We start from the raw sequence: 16788 nt of genomic DNA on the forward strand, positions 1-16788 counted from the left end.
GCGAACCGATGCTGTACAACTTTTAATCGGAATATCAAAACCATCTCACTAAAATCCATCATTTGTAATACACAGTTAATTTACTTCGGCATTAGCCTCTCCTCGCTGTCATCGCATAATTTGAATCGGTCATTTAGGAGAGTCGAGTTTTAGGTCAGCTTCACTGATCTGTGGTTACAAAGATGTCCAGTATAACATCACTTCCTCAAACAATTATCATCTACTTACTGAGTTTTTGTAAAATCAAAAACACGTGAAGTCATCTTCCTGATAAAAGAATAAATTGCCGTTTCATAAATTCTGTTCCGATTCTTATAAATATCGGCCAATCTCATTTCAAATTGGTCAGTTTTCCATTAAGTATTTTCATCCATTGTATCAAGTCTTAAATATCAATGCCATTCCCTAATTTCAGGTCCCTTTGCTGCCTGCAAGCAGTCACTTTCATTTAATCATTACAGCAGATTATTCGTTTTAATTATCTCTGCAAATTAAAAAGTATTCATCTCTTCCGTTGTCTTCCTCTTCCTTTCTGTGTACTTCTTCTGTTTCCAGTCCTTTTCGGTTTTCTTTCGACAGGTTTATTGACGGGTGCCGCCGGTGGGTCATACTGACCAGAGAAAAATATTGCGGGCTCAGACATTGAGTTCTGGGTATACAACTTTGCTAAGGCTTCCTCCTCTTCCAAAGTGATTGGTTGAGAGCGTCTATCCCCACGGGGGGTGGCAGGGGCAGACAGTGACACTGGATTTCGCCTGGTAGTTAAGAGCCGTAGATTTTCTGCAGACTGTGAGCGCGACATGTGTTCTTCAGTCGAGGACTCGCCGAATGAGCGATTTTCTTTAACAGATTGAAGCACCGAGTTGGTAGCTTCCATTTCTATGGCTTCTGCTGCCTCTTCCACCGACATGGTGCGAGCTACAGTCGTTTTGTTAGGGGGAGGTGACTGCTCGAGAACGCTCGCCAACGCTTCAGCTTGAGAAGTTGTTCGTCGTCCTTCGCCGTGGACTGGTGACAAACACTGTTCGGGCGTAAGCATGGCTGAAGGGAAAGACGCCTGAGCGCCATCATGTAACGTATCACTTGTCGACTGCGCATGCGTTTGAGGTTGCTCGGGTCCATCTACATCTTCATTCACGGACGCATTTGTTTGAGAATCTGTCGATGATTCGAGCTGTCCTGGGCCTAAATTAACGTACGCTGGAGGTGTAATGGAGTAATAGTGTGATGGAGGGGAAGCCATGGCTGGCAGCTCTAACAGCTGAGCTATGCAGTGCAGTTTATGCTGTCTAAGCATTGTTCGCCGCCTCTGAAGGCGCTGCTTAGCGGACATGCAACGAATATAATCATCAAAGATGAATTTGGCAAACAAGATGGGACGAGAGCGGACCTTGGTGAGGCTGCGGGCCGAGCTGGGCTGGTGTATGGTGATGAATAAAGAGCGACTGTCCTCCTTATCGGGAGCGGTCTCTACATCCTAATACCCAAAATAAAAACCGTGTTACTATGACCAAAACATACAACTTATCTGACAAAGAGGGCTCGTGGGGCTTTAGGGATGCCTTGCCGTGAAGGGGGCAGGCACAGAGCAACACACCCTCTATGGGTTACTGGAGTTTTATTACTGATGCATTTTAAAAACACTTTTATTCGCTCTCGTAGCAATGACTCCTTTCTTAAATCTGCCCCCTGAGTATCGAGAATATCGTAAGGGAGGTGTAGGAGGGGTATACTTCTTAATACAAATCAATGAAGCTCAAAATCACCCAGCAGTCTCTTCACTGGAGATGCGCACAAAGATGGTCACAAATAAAATATGAGGAAAGGATGGCAAACAACCAAACTTTCTTACTTGAAGTCTGGCGACAAACTTGACCACACCCCACCCTAGCTTGGTGGTGTCTGGTTCAACCAGTATAAACTGGGCCTCGTCTATTACAAGGAAACGGCGCTGCTGCCTGCAAAAGCAAAACAAAACAAAAAATAAACAAAAACAGACAGACAACAATCATTTTACTATAAACGGGCTTTTTGGATGAAGAAGTAAGTTGAGAGTTTCGTGTTTTGTCCAAGAATAGAATACAAGGACGTGGCCACGATATTTGATCCAGAGTCAAGCGCACGCGCACGCGCGCACAGGCCATTAGGCCACCACGTCTCGCGCGAAATCTCCCTTTGGGCATTCTTAGTTCTTAAGCTTGTGCAAGTAACTTACTTGTCCTCTGTCTTTACTGTACAAGCAATCAGATCACTGTTATCTAAAGATCGGAAAAGAAGAACATTTAGATGCTTTCCACATCATTTTCACTGTTTTGATCGGCGCGTACCAAAGTGACAGTCATATAACCTTATTTTAGTATGACACTCACTTAAATCCAGGACGTCTTCCAAACGGACGGAGTTTTCAACTTTCGATAGAGGTAGTTGCTGTTCTTTCTTCCCCAGTAATGCTAAGCAAAGGTCTCTCATGAGCAGGAACACACGAATTGCCTGCAAATATATTGAAGCTGCTTTCAAACTTGAAAAGTACGTGGCTTATGAGGATATGGCCTATTTGAGTACATGAGAGCTTCGTGTAAGAACAAAACACAAGTATAACTTCCATTTAATTTCAATAAAACAAAGTACTCCTCTCCAATGTCACAAACCAAACATGGGCAAAAGTTTTCCCCAGGGAATCGATATCAAACCCCTCCTCGCTCCCCACCGTTTTGACAATTCACATGATTGGAGGCACTAACGTCGCCGAAAACAGTTAAAAATAAAATGTCACTGGACTCACCCTTCGAGTGTGTTCCACTTCACCACATGGTAGACGCTTGTAAAACTCAATTCCAGTCAGCGGTGTTCCCGTAACTGGAAGGAGTAGCGTTGCGTCCATCATCAAGTGTTGCACGTTGAGAGGCTTTACCTGGTTGAAGAAAGTAATTGTATTAATTCATCTCTACCACGTTCGTGTGTTATGTCGAGCAGACTTGTTAAAAACAACCAGAGACTACAGCTTAATGCACATGCCTAAGCTTTCCTTACTCACTATCCCAACATTTAAAGGGATAAATTCAGGGAAAATCGCCGCAGAATTTGTTTGAAATTCTCTTTATTTGATAAAGCGCTTCTACAAAAACAGTCAACGGGAGAAAAAAATAAGAATGTGGCATTAGAGGGTGAAGAACTTCAACTGAATGATCTAGCATTGAAAACAATAATTCGCGTACTTGCAATTCTTGTCATTACTCAGTCCTGACCAATATAATACCTTAATTTAAAAAATTCACATAAACCGTCAACTTCGAAGCCACACCTTTGTTTGCCGGTACTCGTCTTCAAACATATCCAAGAAAATTTCATCCTCCTGGGAGGTAAAATAAAAAAGTTTTGCGTATGAAATATTGTACTCACAACGTCCAATCAGAAGTAAGGAAATTACCCATAAGAACCAATGAGAACTCAAAGTATAACAAGGCAAACTGTCTAAAGCGCGGGAAAACGCGGGCGACTAAATCGTGATTGGTTTTAGTCTTGTATCTGATTGGTTGAGAGAGTGGCGCGAGTTTTTTTGGACCAATCACTAAGCGAAGTAAAGCAGAACCAGTCATGATCCCAGATTACTATCGACACTTGATTGAAAATGCTCTATTATCGAGAAAATGCACAAAATAACAGTTTAAAAGTAAGGTAAGGTTTAAGTCTTATTTCAAAAGGCCTTTGGACGCATCAAAGATTACAGCTGTCATCTAATGTTGTACCTTGTAATAATGCCGCAACTGTAACGTACTGGCCTCACGAACATTCTAAAAAAGCAAATAAAGGAATGTTTAGTCCTTTTTTTTCATTTAGAGTGTTACTCGAAGACGTTCAATTGACTTTCATTTCACTAAGGCGCAGAGTTCACCTGAAGTGTGACGCGGGTAACATGCAAATGGCGCTCAGCGCAGACAGCAGGTAACATGTGCTTAGTCAAGAGAAAAAAAAATCCCCCAACGTCTAGCATAGGATGGTTGGTTTGATTGGTTGGAGCAATTTACAAAAACCTTTGGAAATCGGGAAAACTGTCCAAGTTTACATTTAAATTGTGATGTGATAATCAATAAAGAAAGTCCTAAGGGGCTTCAGAAGAAAACAAAAATCCAAGGTATAAACTTGATCAAAGAAATCATTCTAATCCGTCTGACATGTGCCGTCACAGTTTCCTACCTCGATCAGTGCCAAATGTCTATCGTTGAGGTAACTATACTTTGACTCATCCACTGTATACATAATCAGTTCCTTCAGCAGTATCATGGCGATCTCTAATGTGACTACGCGCACTTGACTCCCTACAAAATGAATACATTTGTGTACAAATGTCAGTCATTTTCAAGTTTCCCCAAGTGTTCCCGAGACGATGGATGAGACGACAACAACTTTAATACCTCCAACATTGAAAAGCGAGCCAAAGAATCAACTAAAATATAATCACGGTTAAAGACAGAGGAATGAAAAACTCACCAGAAGCGCAGAGGCCCAAACACGTGAATGGGATAAGTTTATTTAAAACTACAAGATAAGTTTATTTAAAACTGCAAGAAAAAAAATTGAAACCTCCGACTCACCATTTCGATAGCCAAGTTCCAACATTCTGATGAGGCTTTCTACAAGTTGCTCGTTGTAAGGAACTTTGTTCTAGGACAGACAAAAACACACAAAAAAAGGACTAAATACGCCACAAAACTGTGGTGGCGAATTATTCCCATGAAGAATGTAGGAATATGATTGTAGGATTAAAAAAACAAAACAAAACAAACTACTCAAGCGCTATCTCAGGTTGAATCCTTACAACAAAATTTACCAAAACTGAGTGACAAAGGTAATTCGAGATTGCTTTGGCTTTGGTGCCGTACTACGCTCAGCGATTGGTCGAAAAAAACCACACCACCCTCTCGACCAACCACACGTAAGACCTACGCCAATCTCGATTGGGTCGCTAACTTTAACGTTTTCCCGCGCTTCTGGCAATTTTTGCTGGTTTATATCATGCGTTCTTATTGGCTCCTCGTCGTATTTTCCTTTATCTGATTGGCCACTGATCTACCTTTGGTCTTGTAAATCCTCTTAAAGATACAGTTGATTATGATACCACACACCTCAGCTGTGGAAAGTCCTGCTGATTCAAGTAAGTTGGTATCCACACCTGAAAAAACCAAGACGATATTAGAACCAGTCTGCTACAAGATCGTATGAATAAAGGGCAATGCAAACTTCATCAGTGCTAGCTGGTTTATTCCTTATGGCCACGCAACATTTATAAATCACTTTTTGCTTATGCCCCCCACCCCTGAATAAAATATCAGCACAACTCCAGATGATTTTTGCCGTTCTCTGTTCTCTCAACCTCACTTTAGCTCAAATTTTGTCACAAAAAAGGATTTTGCACAGACTCCCTTTCTTTCTATCGTTTGTATTGTTGACGGTGGGAGAGGGTGACGGAATTTTTTTCTAATTCCTTGACACTCTATGCGTACGTAACAGATACTTGAAAGGTTAGGGGAAAAGTTGACTTACCCTTATTACCAATAGCTGCATACAGCAAACAAATCGCAAACAGTGCCTCCTCGTCGTTATCACTGCAGTCTAAACTTTCTTGGATTGCTTCAAGAAACATCCTAAAACATCGGACACAATAGTAAACTCTCCAGCTCTCAACACTGCAACCCCGATAACTAATACACAACAAACAGGTGTTCAGAACAAAACTCTGGCACACTTCCTAATGCCAAGAACCAATCAAGTACAGTTGGAAATTTTGCATGGTTGAATTCAATTAAGGCGAGGTTGATCAAGACAATCAGTCTCCCTTATTGAGTAGGTACGTCATGTATAAGGACTAGTGGGGACCTTTCCGCTGGTCTTGTGCGTAATGCATTTTATAGCATTTTACAACTCGACAATATCCATTGTCATACACAGGGAAGTTGAACACAAGAGGTTATTTTTACCTGTCTGGCTGGAATTCCTTGGGTCTTTGAATGACACTCTGAAACGGGACAGTGAGAATAGTATAGAAAATGTGAGGTTTCCTTCAAACGCACTGAAAGTATGAGTCGCCAAAAAGCCACAAGTATTTAAATCTCTTTACAGAAGTTAAACTTTGTGCAGCTTCTCTGGCTAAGTACACTGACAGAATACGTCGTTCTCGGACCGTACCTGTACTCCGTATGAATGATCTGTTGGAGCCACTGTATGTTGAACTACAAAGGGAGAAAGCAGAAATAAATCAATGTATACTGTAAATCAGTTCTTCCTCTCCATCATAATGCAATTTTCAATTGTCTCGGTCACTTGAGTTTTCCCGCCTTTGGGTTCCTTTATATGTATTAACTTTGAGTTCTCATTGGTTCATTGTACCATAAACCTTTGTTCTGAATTAAAAAAAAAACCCTTAAACTATAAAATTACCGTGTTCAGGACGTTTTTCTGTGGTCGGTTCTTCTTTAGTGCTCTCCCCTGAAGTAGCAACAGGAGTGGAGAAACCGGAGGATGAGTCTGTGTCAGACTCGCTATCAGTCCCCTGTCCGAGCGGAGTCTGAAGAAGTGGAACTTGGACTGGATTTAGATCAGCTGCAATGGAAACAAAAATGAATGCATTTCGTTTGCGAGATATGTGCTTATTTCCCCTCGGGGAAATCTTTTTGATTTAATACCAAATTCTCAAAACCAAGATTATTGCAAATGGGTGGTTGACAGTAAGGAGAAAAGATATTTAGATCTAACAAATGAAACGGCGCATTTAGCTTAGCAAGGCATCAACAGTGACACCTGACCTTCAGAATGAAAAAAAAAACAAAATGAAACTTGGGAAAAATGACGGATGGAAGTATCTTAATAGAGACCAATTAAGGCCTTTGCTGATATTTTTTTTCGGTGAGAGGAGGGGGGGGACCTGGCCACACTGCATCCAGATATCACAAGTCAAGGGGCCAAAACACCAGGACAAGCAGTGGCAACCATTTGTTACTTGTGACATAGATAATTTTTGTGGAAACCTTTGTCCTAACACAGCATTTTATCAGCACCAAAAGTTGCACAAATTCATACAGGTTTGAATTAGTGCAACAATTACACCCATAAAAGAAGTCTCAATGTGCATTAGAAGCAAAATACACCAAGCTGGTCATTGAAGAAACCCGTTACAGCATACGTCACCTAGTGTGTCCTAGCCTGTAAGCTTAACTTTATTTAGAAAAAGGTAAGGTGCGGTATTTCAGAGTTAACTTCTGTTTAAAAATGTCTCACAAACCTCAACATATTAAGATTAATTTACCTTACTGGACCTTTTGTTGTGTAGTATTGCTGGTTATTTTTATGAGTTGTGCCATATTTTGAGCTCATAGGGCAAGTCAAAATACAAACAGAGAGAAAAAATGCTTGGCAAAATGTCTCACAAGTTATCTGTCATCCAACTACTTTATCTAATGTGCATTTCTCATAAGGTGGGAAATGCAAAGTAGATAGAGAAGCATAGAACGCCCAGCTGACTGGTTAAACAAGTTTATTTTATGGTACAAAATAACCAATACTGCATGATTATTTGTACTTGATTTGAGCATTATTTGTACTCTACTTAGTGTCGTTGGATAATAATTAGGTCTTATCAATTGAATTAATATTATGTAAATTGACTATCATAAAGAGTTTTTAATGCTGAAGTTTGAAGTGTTAGCCCTTCATCAACATGCTAAGCCTACTTACTGTAACCCTGTCTGTAGTCATATTACCTACCATCTTTTCTAGATGCATTTATCTTTCCAGAATTTAATCTCTCTCTGCTAGATATGGGTGCTATTTCATCACCTTGCTTTCTATCATTGTCTGATGTAAGATGAAAATTCCAGATTATTGCATTCATTGACAATGAAGTTGGCACCACTGGGCTTCTGCTAACTGTGCCAAGTAGTGATACTCACACCTTGATTCAAGCATTGAATGCAATTTTTGCAACTGCTTAGTGAATTTGTACTTCATGAGGACAAAGGGGGCAGCAAGCATTATAGATAGGAAGGAAAACTTCCTCAAATGTCAATTTCAGAAACCCATCATCGTCCTCTTCCACAAGAAAAAAAAAAAAATCTCTAGATGTTGTCTTGCAATTGTGAGATGGCACTTGGAAGAAATGGAGGTTTTACTGTTCAAACTGATCAAAAAAGAGGGGTTTCAGCGACAAGTAGGACAAATAGAAATATTAATCCTTGTAAACTAATAAGTGTTAATGAAATAAGCCTGTTACACCAGCAATTAATATAGTATATGTTAGATTTATGATCATTTGAGCAACTATGCAGTTAATTGTTTACAAAACATCATCTTACATCATACATGCCAGTACTGTTACAATTACTGCATTATTATTAAGCTATGGCATTAGTGCTTGCAAAGCACACTTTCCAAATGCAATTATGTCTTACAACAGTCATTGTTAACATTTCAATCAAACCTACACAGCATCCTAAAATACTTAAAACAAAGATTTAAAATTACTAGGCCCCTCTCCATACCCTGGAAAATAACTGGCAAACCGTTCAAGGAATCAAAAATTCTGGTTGTACCCTGGCATAACATCAAGAAGAAGCACAGAGCCATTACTCTTCACTGCTTAGAGCTGCAGAAACTGGGACAGGCTCAGGCAGTGATGAGATTAAAAAAAAAAACTCACTGAATCTTTCCCAAAATTGTCCAAAATGATACCTTGGTTTAAGTCAAACACATACCTTTTACATAAAACTTGGAGTTTGCCACATGCAAGGATCTTCCCCTGGACAACGGACCCAAAGATGATGTCTTCCCAAGGAAGGAATAACCTTCTGTGTTTACTCCAAGAGCTACTAAAGACTCCTCCAGTGTTTCTTCAGGCCTCTGGAAGGTTCTTACACTTGCAGCTGAATTACTCAGAGAACATGCCTAGAAAAGGACCTTAATTTGTCTCAGTAATTGAACACCGTTAAGTGAATTTTAATTTCCTTAGCTACTTTATTACAATAACCTCTTAGATTTTTTGTGTGTTTTACAAATGGCTATCACATATCAGATCTCACCTTTCTAAGAGGTAAAGGGGAATCCTCTGGGGTACTTCCTGAGGCAACCTCATCACCATTAACGAGCACATCAACCAGACTAGAAACCAGTGGTGGGTGAGACATGATGAGAAGTATCTGAAAGTACAAGAAATAGAAAAATAAATATTAATTAGCTTTGCATATATACATGATAAGTGCAGCAAATTTTTTTGTGCATGTGTTGTGATTCAATTTAAAAAAATTCACATCTATATCCACTCCAGAATGTGAGTTTCTGTTAAAAATACTTCCATTAGAAGATGCTACATCAACCAAGAAAACTCACTTCCACTGCAGACCTGATAAAAATGAATTCAATAAGTATCTCTCCTCTGTAGAAAACATTATCTTCCACTACTGACCCAAAAACACTTATCCATGGGGTACAAAAAAAATATTGCCATGCATTATTACACTGCAGATGTTTGCTACTTACTTGAGAAAGAAGGAAAAGAGCTACCATCACGCCAAGACGAGGAGTATCCTATGAACAAGAATACAAAAATTACTTGCAGTGTAATAAATTCATTATTCTAATCTTCAGTGAATCAACTTCACCAACAGAAGATAATCATTCATCCCTAAAAGTGATAGACATCTAATTTCTCCCAAAAGTATCAGCGCTGAATCAAAAATTAAGGTCATGAGAATAAAGGAAATGGTTGCCAACTCAAGGAGCTCTTGATTGTTAAACAAATTCTCCTTGTCAGCACCTTAGGAAATGTATAGAGAACAGTATGGAGAATATGCATACTGATGTTAGGGTGTAAATGGTTAAAGCTACATTGACCTTATGTCTGAAATGAATCAGTTCCAACATCATAATTTTTAGGGGATATGCACTGCATTCAATTTAGAAAAGAAAGATACAATTTCAATATACATGAAAGCTGGAAATATTTCATGATTATTCAGTACTTAAGTATGACTCATTCTGTACATACCTGCTCCAGATCAGGTCTTTTTCGCACCAAAGAGTAAATGTACAGTGGAATCAACAGACGGTTGATAAAATGCCCCGTTAACACAATATTCACATCTTGGATGTTAAGTGACAAAATGTCATGAAGGTAGTGAAGATGATCTAAATGCTCAGCAACCAAGTCCTTCAGTCTGTCGCATTTCAAGTGGCTGAAATTTTTCATAATTTAATTTATGTTATTGAAAAGTGCAGTTAACAGTTTAAACAGAAATTAAGTTATAGGACATCTCAACAAGAGTCAACTTTACCCTTTTTTTAACAGGCAAGTCAAAGATTGTCAGGACATTAATAACATTTATTTACTATTGTATGACTGTGTACTGTGTTATCAGTCATCTCTAATCTTGACAAGAAATACATGTTAAACATCCTGTATAGGAGTTCTACTCATTAGTAAACTGTTCAACATCTACCTACACTCAATTTCATGCAGACATTTTAGCTGTAAGGATTACAAATATTAGTTCAATTACTTTTAAAAGATCACTTACTGAGACTCTTTAAGAACACAGTTGTCAAGTTCAATAGCGTGATTACCAATAAACCACACCAGGTTCCAAAAATATGGATCTGCTGTTTTGTCGCGAATGAAACCAAGCATATTCTTATCTCCAACTGCAATAGAACACAGCATATCCAGCATATCAAAAGGAGCCAATTTCAAAAATTATATCTTACACACTGCTATCTCAGACACAATTACACAGGGATACCAACTTCTCTTAAATGCATGTTGTAATTTCTGTGTTAACTAGAGTATTTCATTCATCACTTCAGTTTGATGGAAATACATTTGAAATAAAGGAAATAAAAATTGAACTAATGCTAAAACTGAACCCCTAACTGTTAACCCCATATGAACCCCATATAACTATCAATAACTCTTACAATTATTAACTAACTCACTTATCAACAAAAGCAATAAAAGTGTTACCTCTGTAGACATTTAGAGTTAGAGTCCTTACAGCTATCCTAACCATACTCTCAGAATGGTTGAAGAACTTGATGGCTTCAGTGTATAAAGGAAAATCATTCTTGTGCTACACAACAAGATAAAGTGAACTTCACAATTATGAAGACAAATTATACAATGAAGAAAACTGGTCTTTGCTCATAACTTTGCAGGTAGAGTCATCTGTGACTGTATATAATTTTTTTAGCTTAAAGTTGTTGCACATTACAAAAAAATTTGCATTTTTCCATTCATTTCCTTTTTTGTCTTAAAGTAAAATTTTGTATTACATTTGAAGTACCAAGGCAGACAATTTGCATTTGTGGTCTATCTTTCCCAGAAAATATGACATTTCTGGTATTAAAAGTTAATTTATTGCACTTTTTTTTCAGCCTTGGAAATAAAAGGATTCAAATGATCCTCACCTCATTAAAAAAGAAATGAACTGTATGTCTGTTAAGCTTGAGTGACAATGTCTTCAGAAATGAAATATAGTATGCTAATACCTGACAAAAAAGGACATGAAGATGAGATCACTTCGTATTGCTGGATCTTCCAGCTAGCCATACAAAGTAACTCAGACAGGAGCTGCATATACTCACTGCATACACTCACTGCATACACACTCTACCCAAACTGGAAGGAAATACCAGTCGATTGCCAGTTGTGTTAAAATTGGTTAATATTAGATCAATGTTGTCAGTTATGCAGAGAGGCACATTATTTATCAAAAGTGAGCAGCTTACACAACAAAGTAGCAAATGGAAGCCCTAAATCTGAACAAAGTACAGTTCATTTCTATGAAATTGTACAGTACATACACCAAAGTCCCCGTAGACTTGTCATTGGGAAGTACGTAAGGTAAAGTCTGTACTCAAGTCAAGTGGCCCATGCGGCACCTCGAGTACAAGTCAGAGGTACTTGACTCAAAACACATGCAAAAACCACATGGGAGAATATTTACTCCCCCTCGACTGGATGAAAATCTACTGCAAGGTTCCCCCCCTCTCCCCCAGTATTTCATCAGGTTTCTCGGACAATTACTTGGTGTTTTGCACGAAATTATTTTAAGTTATGTAATATCCCTGGAGACATTTCTCTATAAAAATGAACATGAGTTTCGAAAATCGTAATGGGAACACAAGGTTAAAGAAAGGGAAAGGAATACAGAATTGTAAGTACAATTAGCTCAAGAACATTACGGCACAGTGCCTTAAAAGCAATTAGTGTAATTTGTTTATTCCAGTTTGACTTCACATGCTCATAAGAAAGAAGGAGTGCAGAAATAAATTTCGAAAATTTCCCGAGCTGTTAAGGTCTGAATACAAGTTCAATATACTTGGTACCCATTCATACTGAAGAGGGGCACTGTGAAAAGAAGAGTATTTTACCCCAAAAAACATAACACAATGATCTCGCAAGATCGTGAACCCAGAATGCTCCACCTGGAGTCCATTGCTCTTATCATTTGGTCACCATGTCTCCTCTGTCATAGGAAGAGTGGACATTACTTTTGAGACCAAATGATCTCTGGAATGAAAACTACATGTACAGTGTATAGACAGAACAGTTAAGCCAAAGAAATTAAATGAACCTACCAAAGCACTGAATTTTTGCTTCTGAAGATCTTACCTCTTCATCAGAAAAATCAAACTTGTGGATTATAATGGAGTTGACATTGTTATTGGATAACAAATAATCTGTTAAACAAAAAAAAGGGCAGTGCCTCTGATATCTACAACAACAGGTAATTATTTCCACTGACAACAATCCATACATTATTCCAAACTGAATAAAAAATTGAATCACAAAGGTGAATCAATATTACACTTATTCAAAAAGTACAAACATGGCTTGTGCATCTTTTTTAAAAATTCTCCAAAATCCAAGCAAGAACTGTATTTACTTCTGTCGAAATTTTTTATAAACGCAAAGAAAACCTATCAAGCCAGTTTATTTTTCAACTTGTCTAATGAAAAAACAAGGGGCACCATCACAATTGGCTTTCTTTCCTAGCACTTGAAAATAACTAGTAAGTCATTCTTGATTCTCACTAATTAAAGAAAAACATGTCTCCTATATTGTAGATCTTTCATCGACCAAGCTTGTTCTGTCACGGTGGTAAGATATTAACCTCATTCTTTTTTTATGGATCTTCACTTCATCTCAGTCCACAAAAACACAAAAAAAAAAGAACTCAGCCAATATCCAACCATCTTGACCTCACAGTTGGTCTTGGTCAATAACCCATATATCTTATCTATAGAATGAAACAAGAAATACCATTCTATCTACTCACACAAAGATGTCTCATTTCTGATGTTTTCAAACAAGATACTCAGAGTCTGCAGCAGCTGAACACAAATCTGATTGGATTTCTGACTCATCATCTTTAAAAAATACAGCAACATGCTTTTCTCCAGGAAGAAGCTAAAATCAGTCACAAACAAATGTCATAGTTAAATACTATTACTACCTTATCAGCATATCAGCATGATCAACAATAAAGGCATGTACAGGCAATAAAGTTAAAAATAACCCTCTAAAATTTTCCTTACTCCAAAACTAGTGTAAGAAGGTCAATCTATTTCCTTACTCCCAAACCAGTGTAAGAAGATCAATCTATCTAGCTATTGTTAGACCTCATCTGGACTATGCTACACAAGTTTGGGCACCACAATCTATTTTATCTTATCTCAAATCTAGAGGAGATACAGAGAAGGGCTACAAAATACATCTTGAAATTGCCATTCTTGTGCTCTCAGAATTATGAAGAATGACCAAAAACTCTTTCCTTACTACCTAGTAGCTACTGGTATGAATACTTAGATATGTATAATGCATGATCCTCGCAGTAGATAGCGCTATTTATGCTATCATACGTATCTAATAACGCAGTTCAAAATATATGAACTTCATATATTCATTGTATCTCAATACTTAGATATGTTACTGTTTTTTAAGATTACCCATGGTTTGGTGGATATAGACCCCACAATTGTTCCTACTCCCCGTTCTACCAGACAAACACGATCATCGGCCAATACAACTGTTACTAAGTACTTTGTACCTAAATGCAAGACCTCAACCTTTCAACGGTCATTTACTGTACAAACAAAAAGAATCTGGAACACATTGTCTGACGAGCTTAACTTAAGTATGAACAATGTGAGTGACTTTAAACGTGTTTTGATGTGTTATCATTTGACCGCACTTCGAGAGATCTATAACATTGACAATCCCAGGACTTATAAAACTGTTTGTACAAAATGCAATTCATGTCGCAGCCTGAAAACAACACTAACTCTATGTTGCTCTTAATTATTAATTATTAATGTGATCGTTTTACCATTTTAATACTTTTGGGACCACAGTAATTGGCTATCGCTGTTGTGGTTGCCTGCCTGTTATTGTTATTGCTATCTTATTTTATCTGGCTGTGTTATAGGTTATATGTATTGTTGGCAAAGCTAATAAAATAAATAACTATTATCTTGAAGGCACAGGTTGGAATCCTGAAAAGAAGCCTGAATCCTTTTGGGCTTCTTTTCTACAACTGCTTATTAATACATAGCTCTCCCCTGACGAAATTCATTTGATTGTTGGATTTCTATTTACAGGTCAAATTAAATTTTCAAATTATTTGTCTCCTACACTTTACAGAGAAATTCATTTTTTGATGTTTTGGGAGTGTTGTGGAATATCACAATATAAGAGCAAAATTGTCTTTTATTTTCAAATGGACGAACCTTGTGTGTACATTATTAATATTTATGACACAATGGTTGCAGGAATTTTACTGATAAAATAGTAACCCCGTGGGTTATGTATATCTATCAAACAGTACAATTTACACACAATATTCTAAAACTCCACATTTGTATTCCCAGGTACATATATATAAAAATTGTCTCTAAGTTATTACTTTCACTCAGACAAACCTTCCAGTAATGTTATTACCACAAAAATAGTAACTTGTTCAAATGATAATATATACTTATCATATATAACTATACATATGATGCACGATCCTCGCAGTAGAGAGCGCTATTTATGCAATAGCGAAAATCAGACCTGAAAAAAATCAGGCTGAAAAAATCAGACCTGAAAAAAATCAGGTTGTACGGGATTCGAACCACTGACCTCTGCGATACTAGTGCAGCACTCTACCAATTGAGCTAACAAGCCAACTGGGAGCAGGCCATTAAGTTGATTCGTAATAAACTTAATAATTTTCGCTATTACATAAATAGCGCTCTCTACTGCGGGGATCATGCATCATACGTATCTATAACCGCAGCTCAAAATATATGAACTTCATATATTCATTGTATCTGATATATAACTATCATATCAAACAATTTACAAACAAAATTTAGAACTCAACATTTAATCTTGAAACTTAAATCTGATGTCTTAAAAAATAGAAATTATAAAATTTTGTGGTAGTAAGACATCATTGATAACTGGCAGATATCAACACAAAAAATGAACTGCATATTCATGAACAGATAAGAAGTTCATACAAGAATGACATGTGCACAGGGCAAAGTAGCTGACACTCACTACTTTTTACAGACATTTACAGAAAACCATAAGTGAAAAAATAACATCACATTGCAGCTTCTACAAATGTATCCTAGCAAACATTTTACAAAAGCTTTTCAATAATATTCAAACATCTATTACTTTTTGTTAATAATTCAGAGCCACTACTACAGTATATCATGAGATAAATTTGTAACCCAGTCACAATTTACACTTGCAGTAGTTTTATCATCAAAAATAGTTATCTTGTGATTAATTCCAGTCCAAAGATCAAATTTTTTATAACCTTTGCTTTTTTAGAATTTCTCCTTCAGATTCAATATTACCATAAAGATGCTAACTCAAAGAAAGCAACAATCACATTTGCTTCAAATATTCAAACCACATAAAAAAAAAAAACAAAAGGTTCTGCATGGTTAGATACATATAATGCATGCATGTTTGTTCTGAAATAGATCATGTTGTTCCCAACCAAAGCATCCAAGATATTGTGTATTCAGCTTTGCAACATACGTATTTCAACTGGATCAAATATCTTCATAAAAATAACTCAAAAGCATTTAACTGTTAGTATTATCATCAAATCAAATGTATGAAGCTCAGAAGAACTTACTCAAACACTCTGCTGTCATTTTGGTCTCCCCAAATTAAGATCTCCGCGATTGAGCGCAAAGTCTCCACAAGTAATCCTCTATTCGTCTCATTTACGGTAGAATTCTTGGTAAGAACGTAATGGAGATATCTATAAAACAACACAGCATTTTGGTATAAGAAGCTGAGAGAGAGTCAGCGATTATTTACAATTTAATAATAAACATAGAGACGATTGTGTAATTATTCACAGTCTTGCCTAAGGAAATAAACTCTTACTGTAAATGATCAATAATAAAAACAATAAATTGGTCGTGTGTCTACTTAAACTGTTTGCAAACACTTCAAGACAGTATGTGTACTTCCTTACGTTTCACAACATCTTGCTCAGATCTATTAAACCTTTGAGTACCTTAACTGCTCCAAAGAATGTGCTTTTTTGGGTTTCCATAGCACATCAGAAATCCAGTTCTTCTGACGCTGAAACATTTCACCGTCCAGCTTGCTGTTGAAAGTAAAACGTCAACAAAAAGACAGGACACACCACCCCTTGTAAGGTGTTATTCAGAAAGGATGGGAGACATGTTTGATTTTCGACCGTCCACGTCACGTGATGAAACCGCGAT

At 37.4% G+C, this 16788-nt stretch overlaps 1 protein-coding gene across 3 annotated transcripts; it reads right to left on the reverse strand.

The window, feature by feature from the left end:
- Positions 1-7: 7 nt before the first annotated feature.
- LOC111325432 (protein CLEC16A) lies at positions 8-16786 on the reverse strand. Of its 3 annotated transcripts, none has more exons than XM_088735865.1 (26): positions 16575-16786; positions 16185-16313; positions 13323-13453; positions 12656-12723; positions 11449-11529; positions 11006-11111; positions 10563-10686; positions 10034-10220; positions 9526-9573; positions 9069-9185; positions 8745-8934; positions 7759-7848; positions 6436-6597; positions 6184-6227; positions 5976-6013; positions 5542-5642; positions 5124-5170; positions 4593-4662; positions 4195-4316; positions 3747-3791; positions 3302-3352; positions 2783-2911; positions 2370-2490; positions 2216-2258; positions 1853-1958; positions 8-1477 (listed from the first exon to the last, which is right to left on the reverse strand). In XM_088735865.1, exons 1-26 carry the CDS (start codon positions 16649-16651, stop codon positions 503-505), a joined length of 3402 nt encoding a protein of 1133 aa, XP_088591991.1. In that variant the 5' UTR covers positions 16652-16786; the 3' UTR covers positions 8-502. The 3 variants fall into 3 exon arrangements, with proteins under 3 accessions (XP_088591991.1, XP_088591993.1, XP_088591992.1); XM_088735867.1 differs by lacking the exon at positions 16575-16786 and adding an exon at positions 16533-16551; XM_088735866.1 differs by lacking the exon at positions 7759-7848.
- Between the last annotated feature and the right edge of the window lie 2 nt (positions 16787-16788).

Source organism: Stylophora pistillata, chromosome 10 (assembly GCF_964205215.1).
Source record: "Stylophora pistillata chromosome 10, jaStyPist1.2, whole genome shotgun sequence".
Taxonomy (NCBI): Eukaryota; Metazoa; Cnidaria; class Anthozoa; order Scleractinia; family Pocilloporidae; genus Stylophora; species Stylophora pistillata.

What these genes read in the sequence shown, in the direction of transcription:
- LOC111325432 (XM_088735865.1), bottom strand. Translation starts at nt 16,651, where the DNA reads ATGTTTCAGCGTCAGAAGAACTGGATTTCTGATGTGCTATGGAAACCC. An exon ending in GGAAGACGTCCTGGATTTAA is followed by an intron (nt 2,259 to 2,369) that starts GTGAGTGTCATA and finishes TCCGATCTTTAG; the next exon opens with ATAACAGTGATCTGATTGCT. An exon ending in AGTTTGTCGCCAGACTTCAA is followed by an intron (nt 1,478 to 1,852) that starts GTAAGAAAGTTT and finishes TTTGGGTATTAG; the next exon opens with GATGTAGAGACCGCTCCCGA.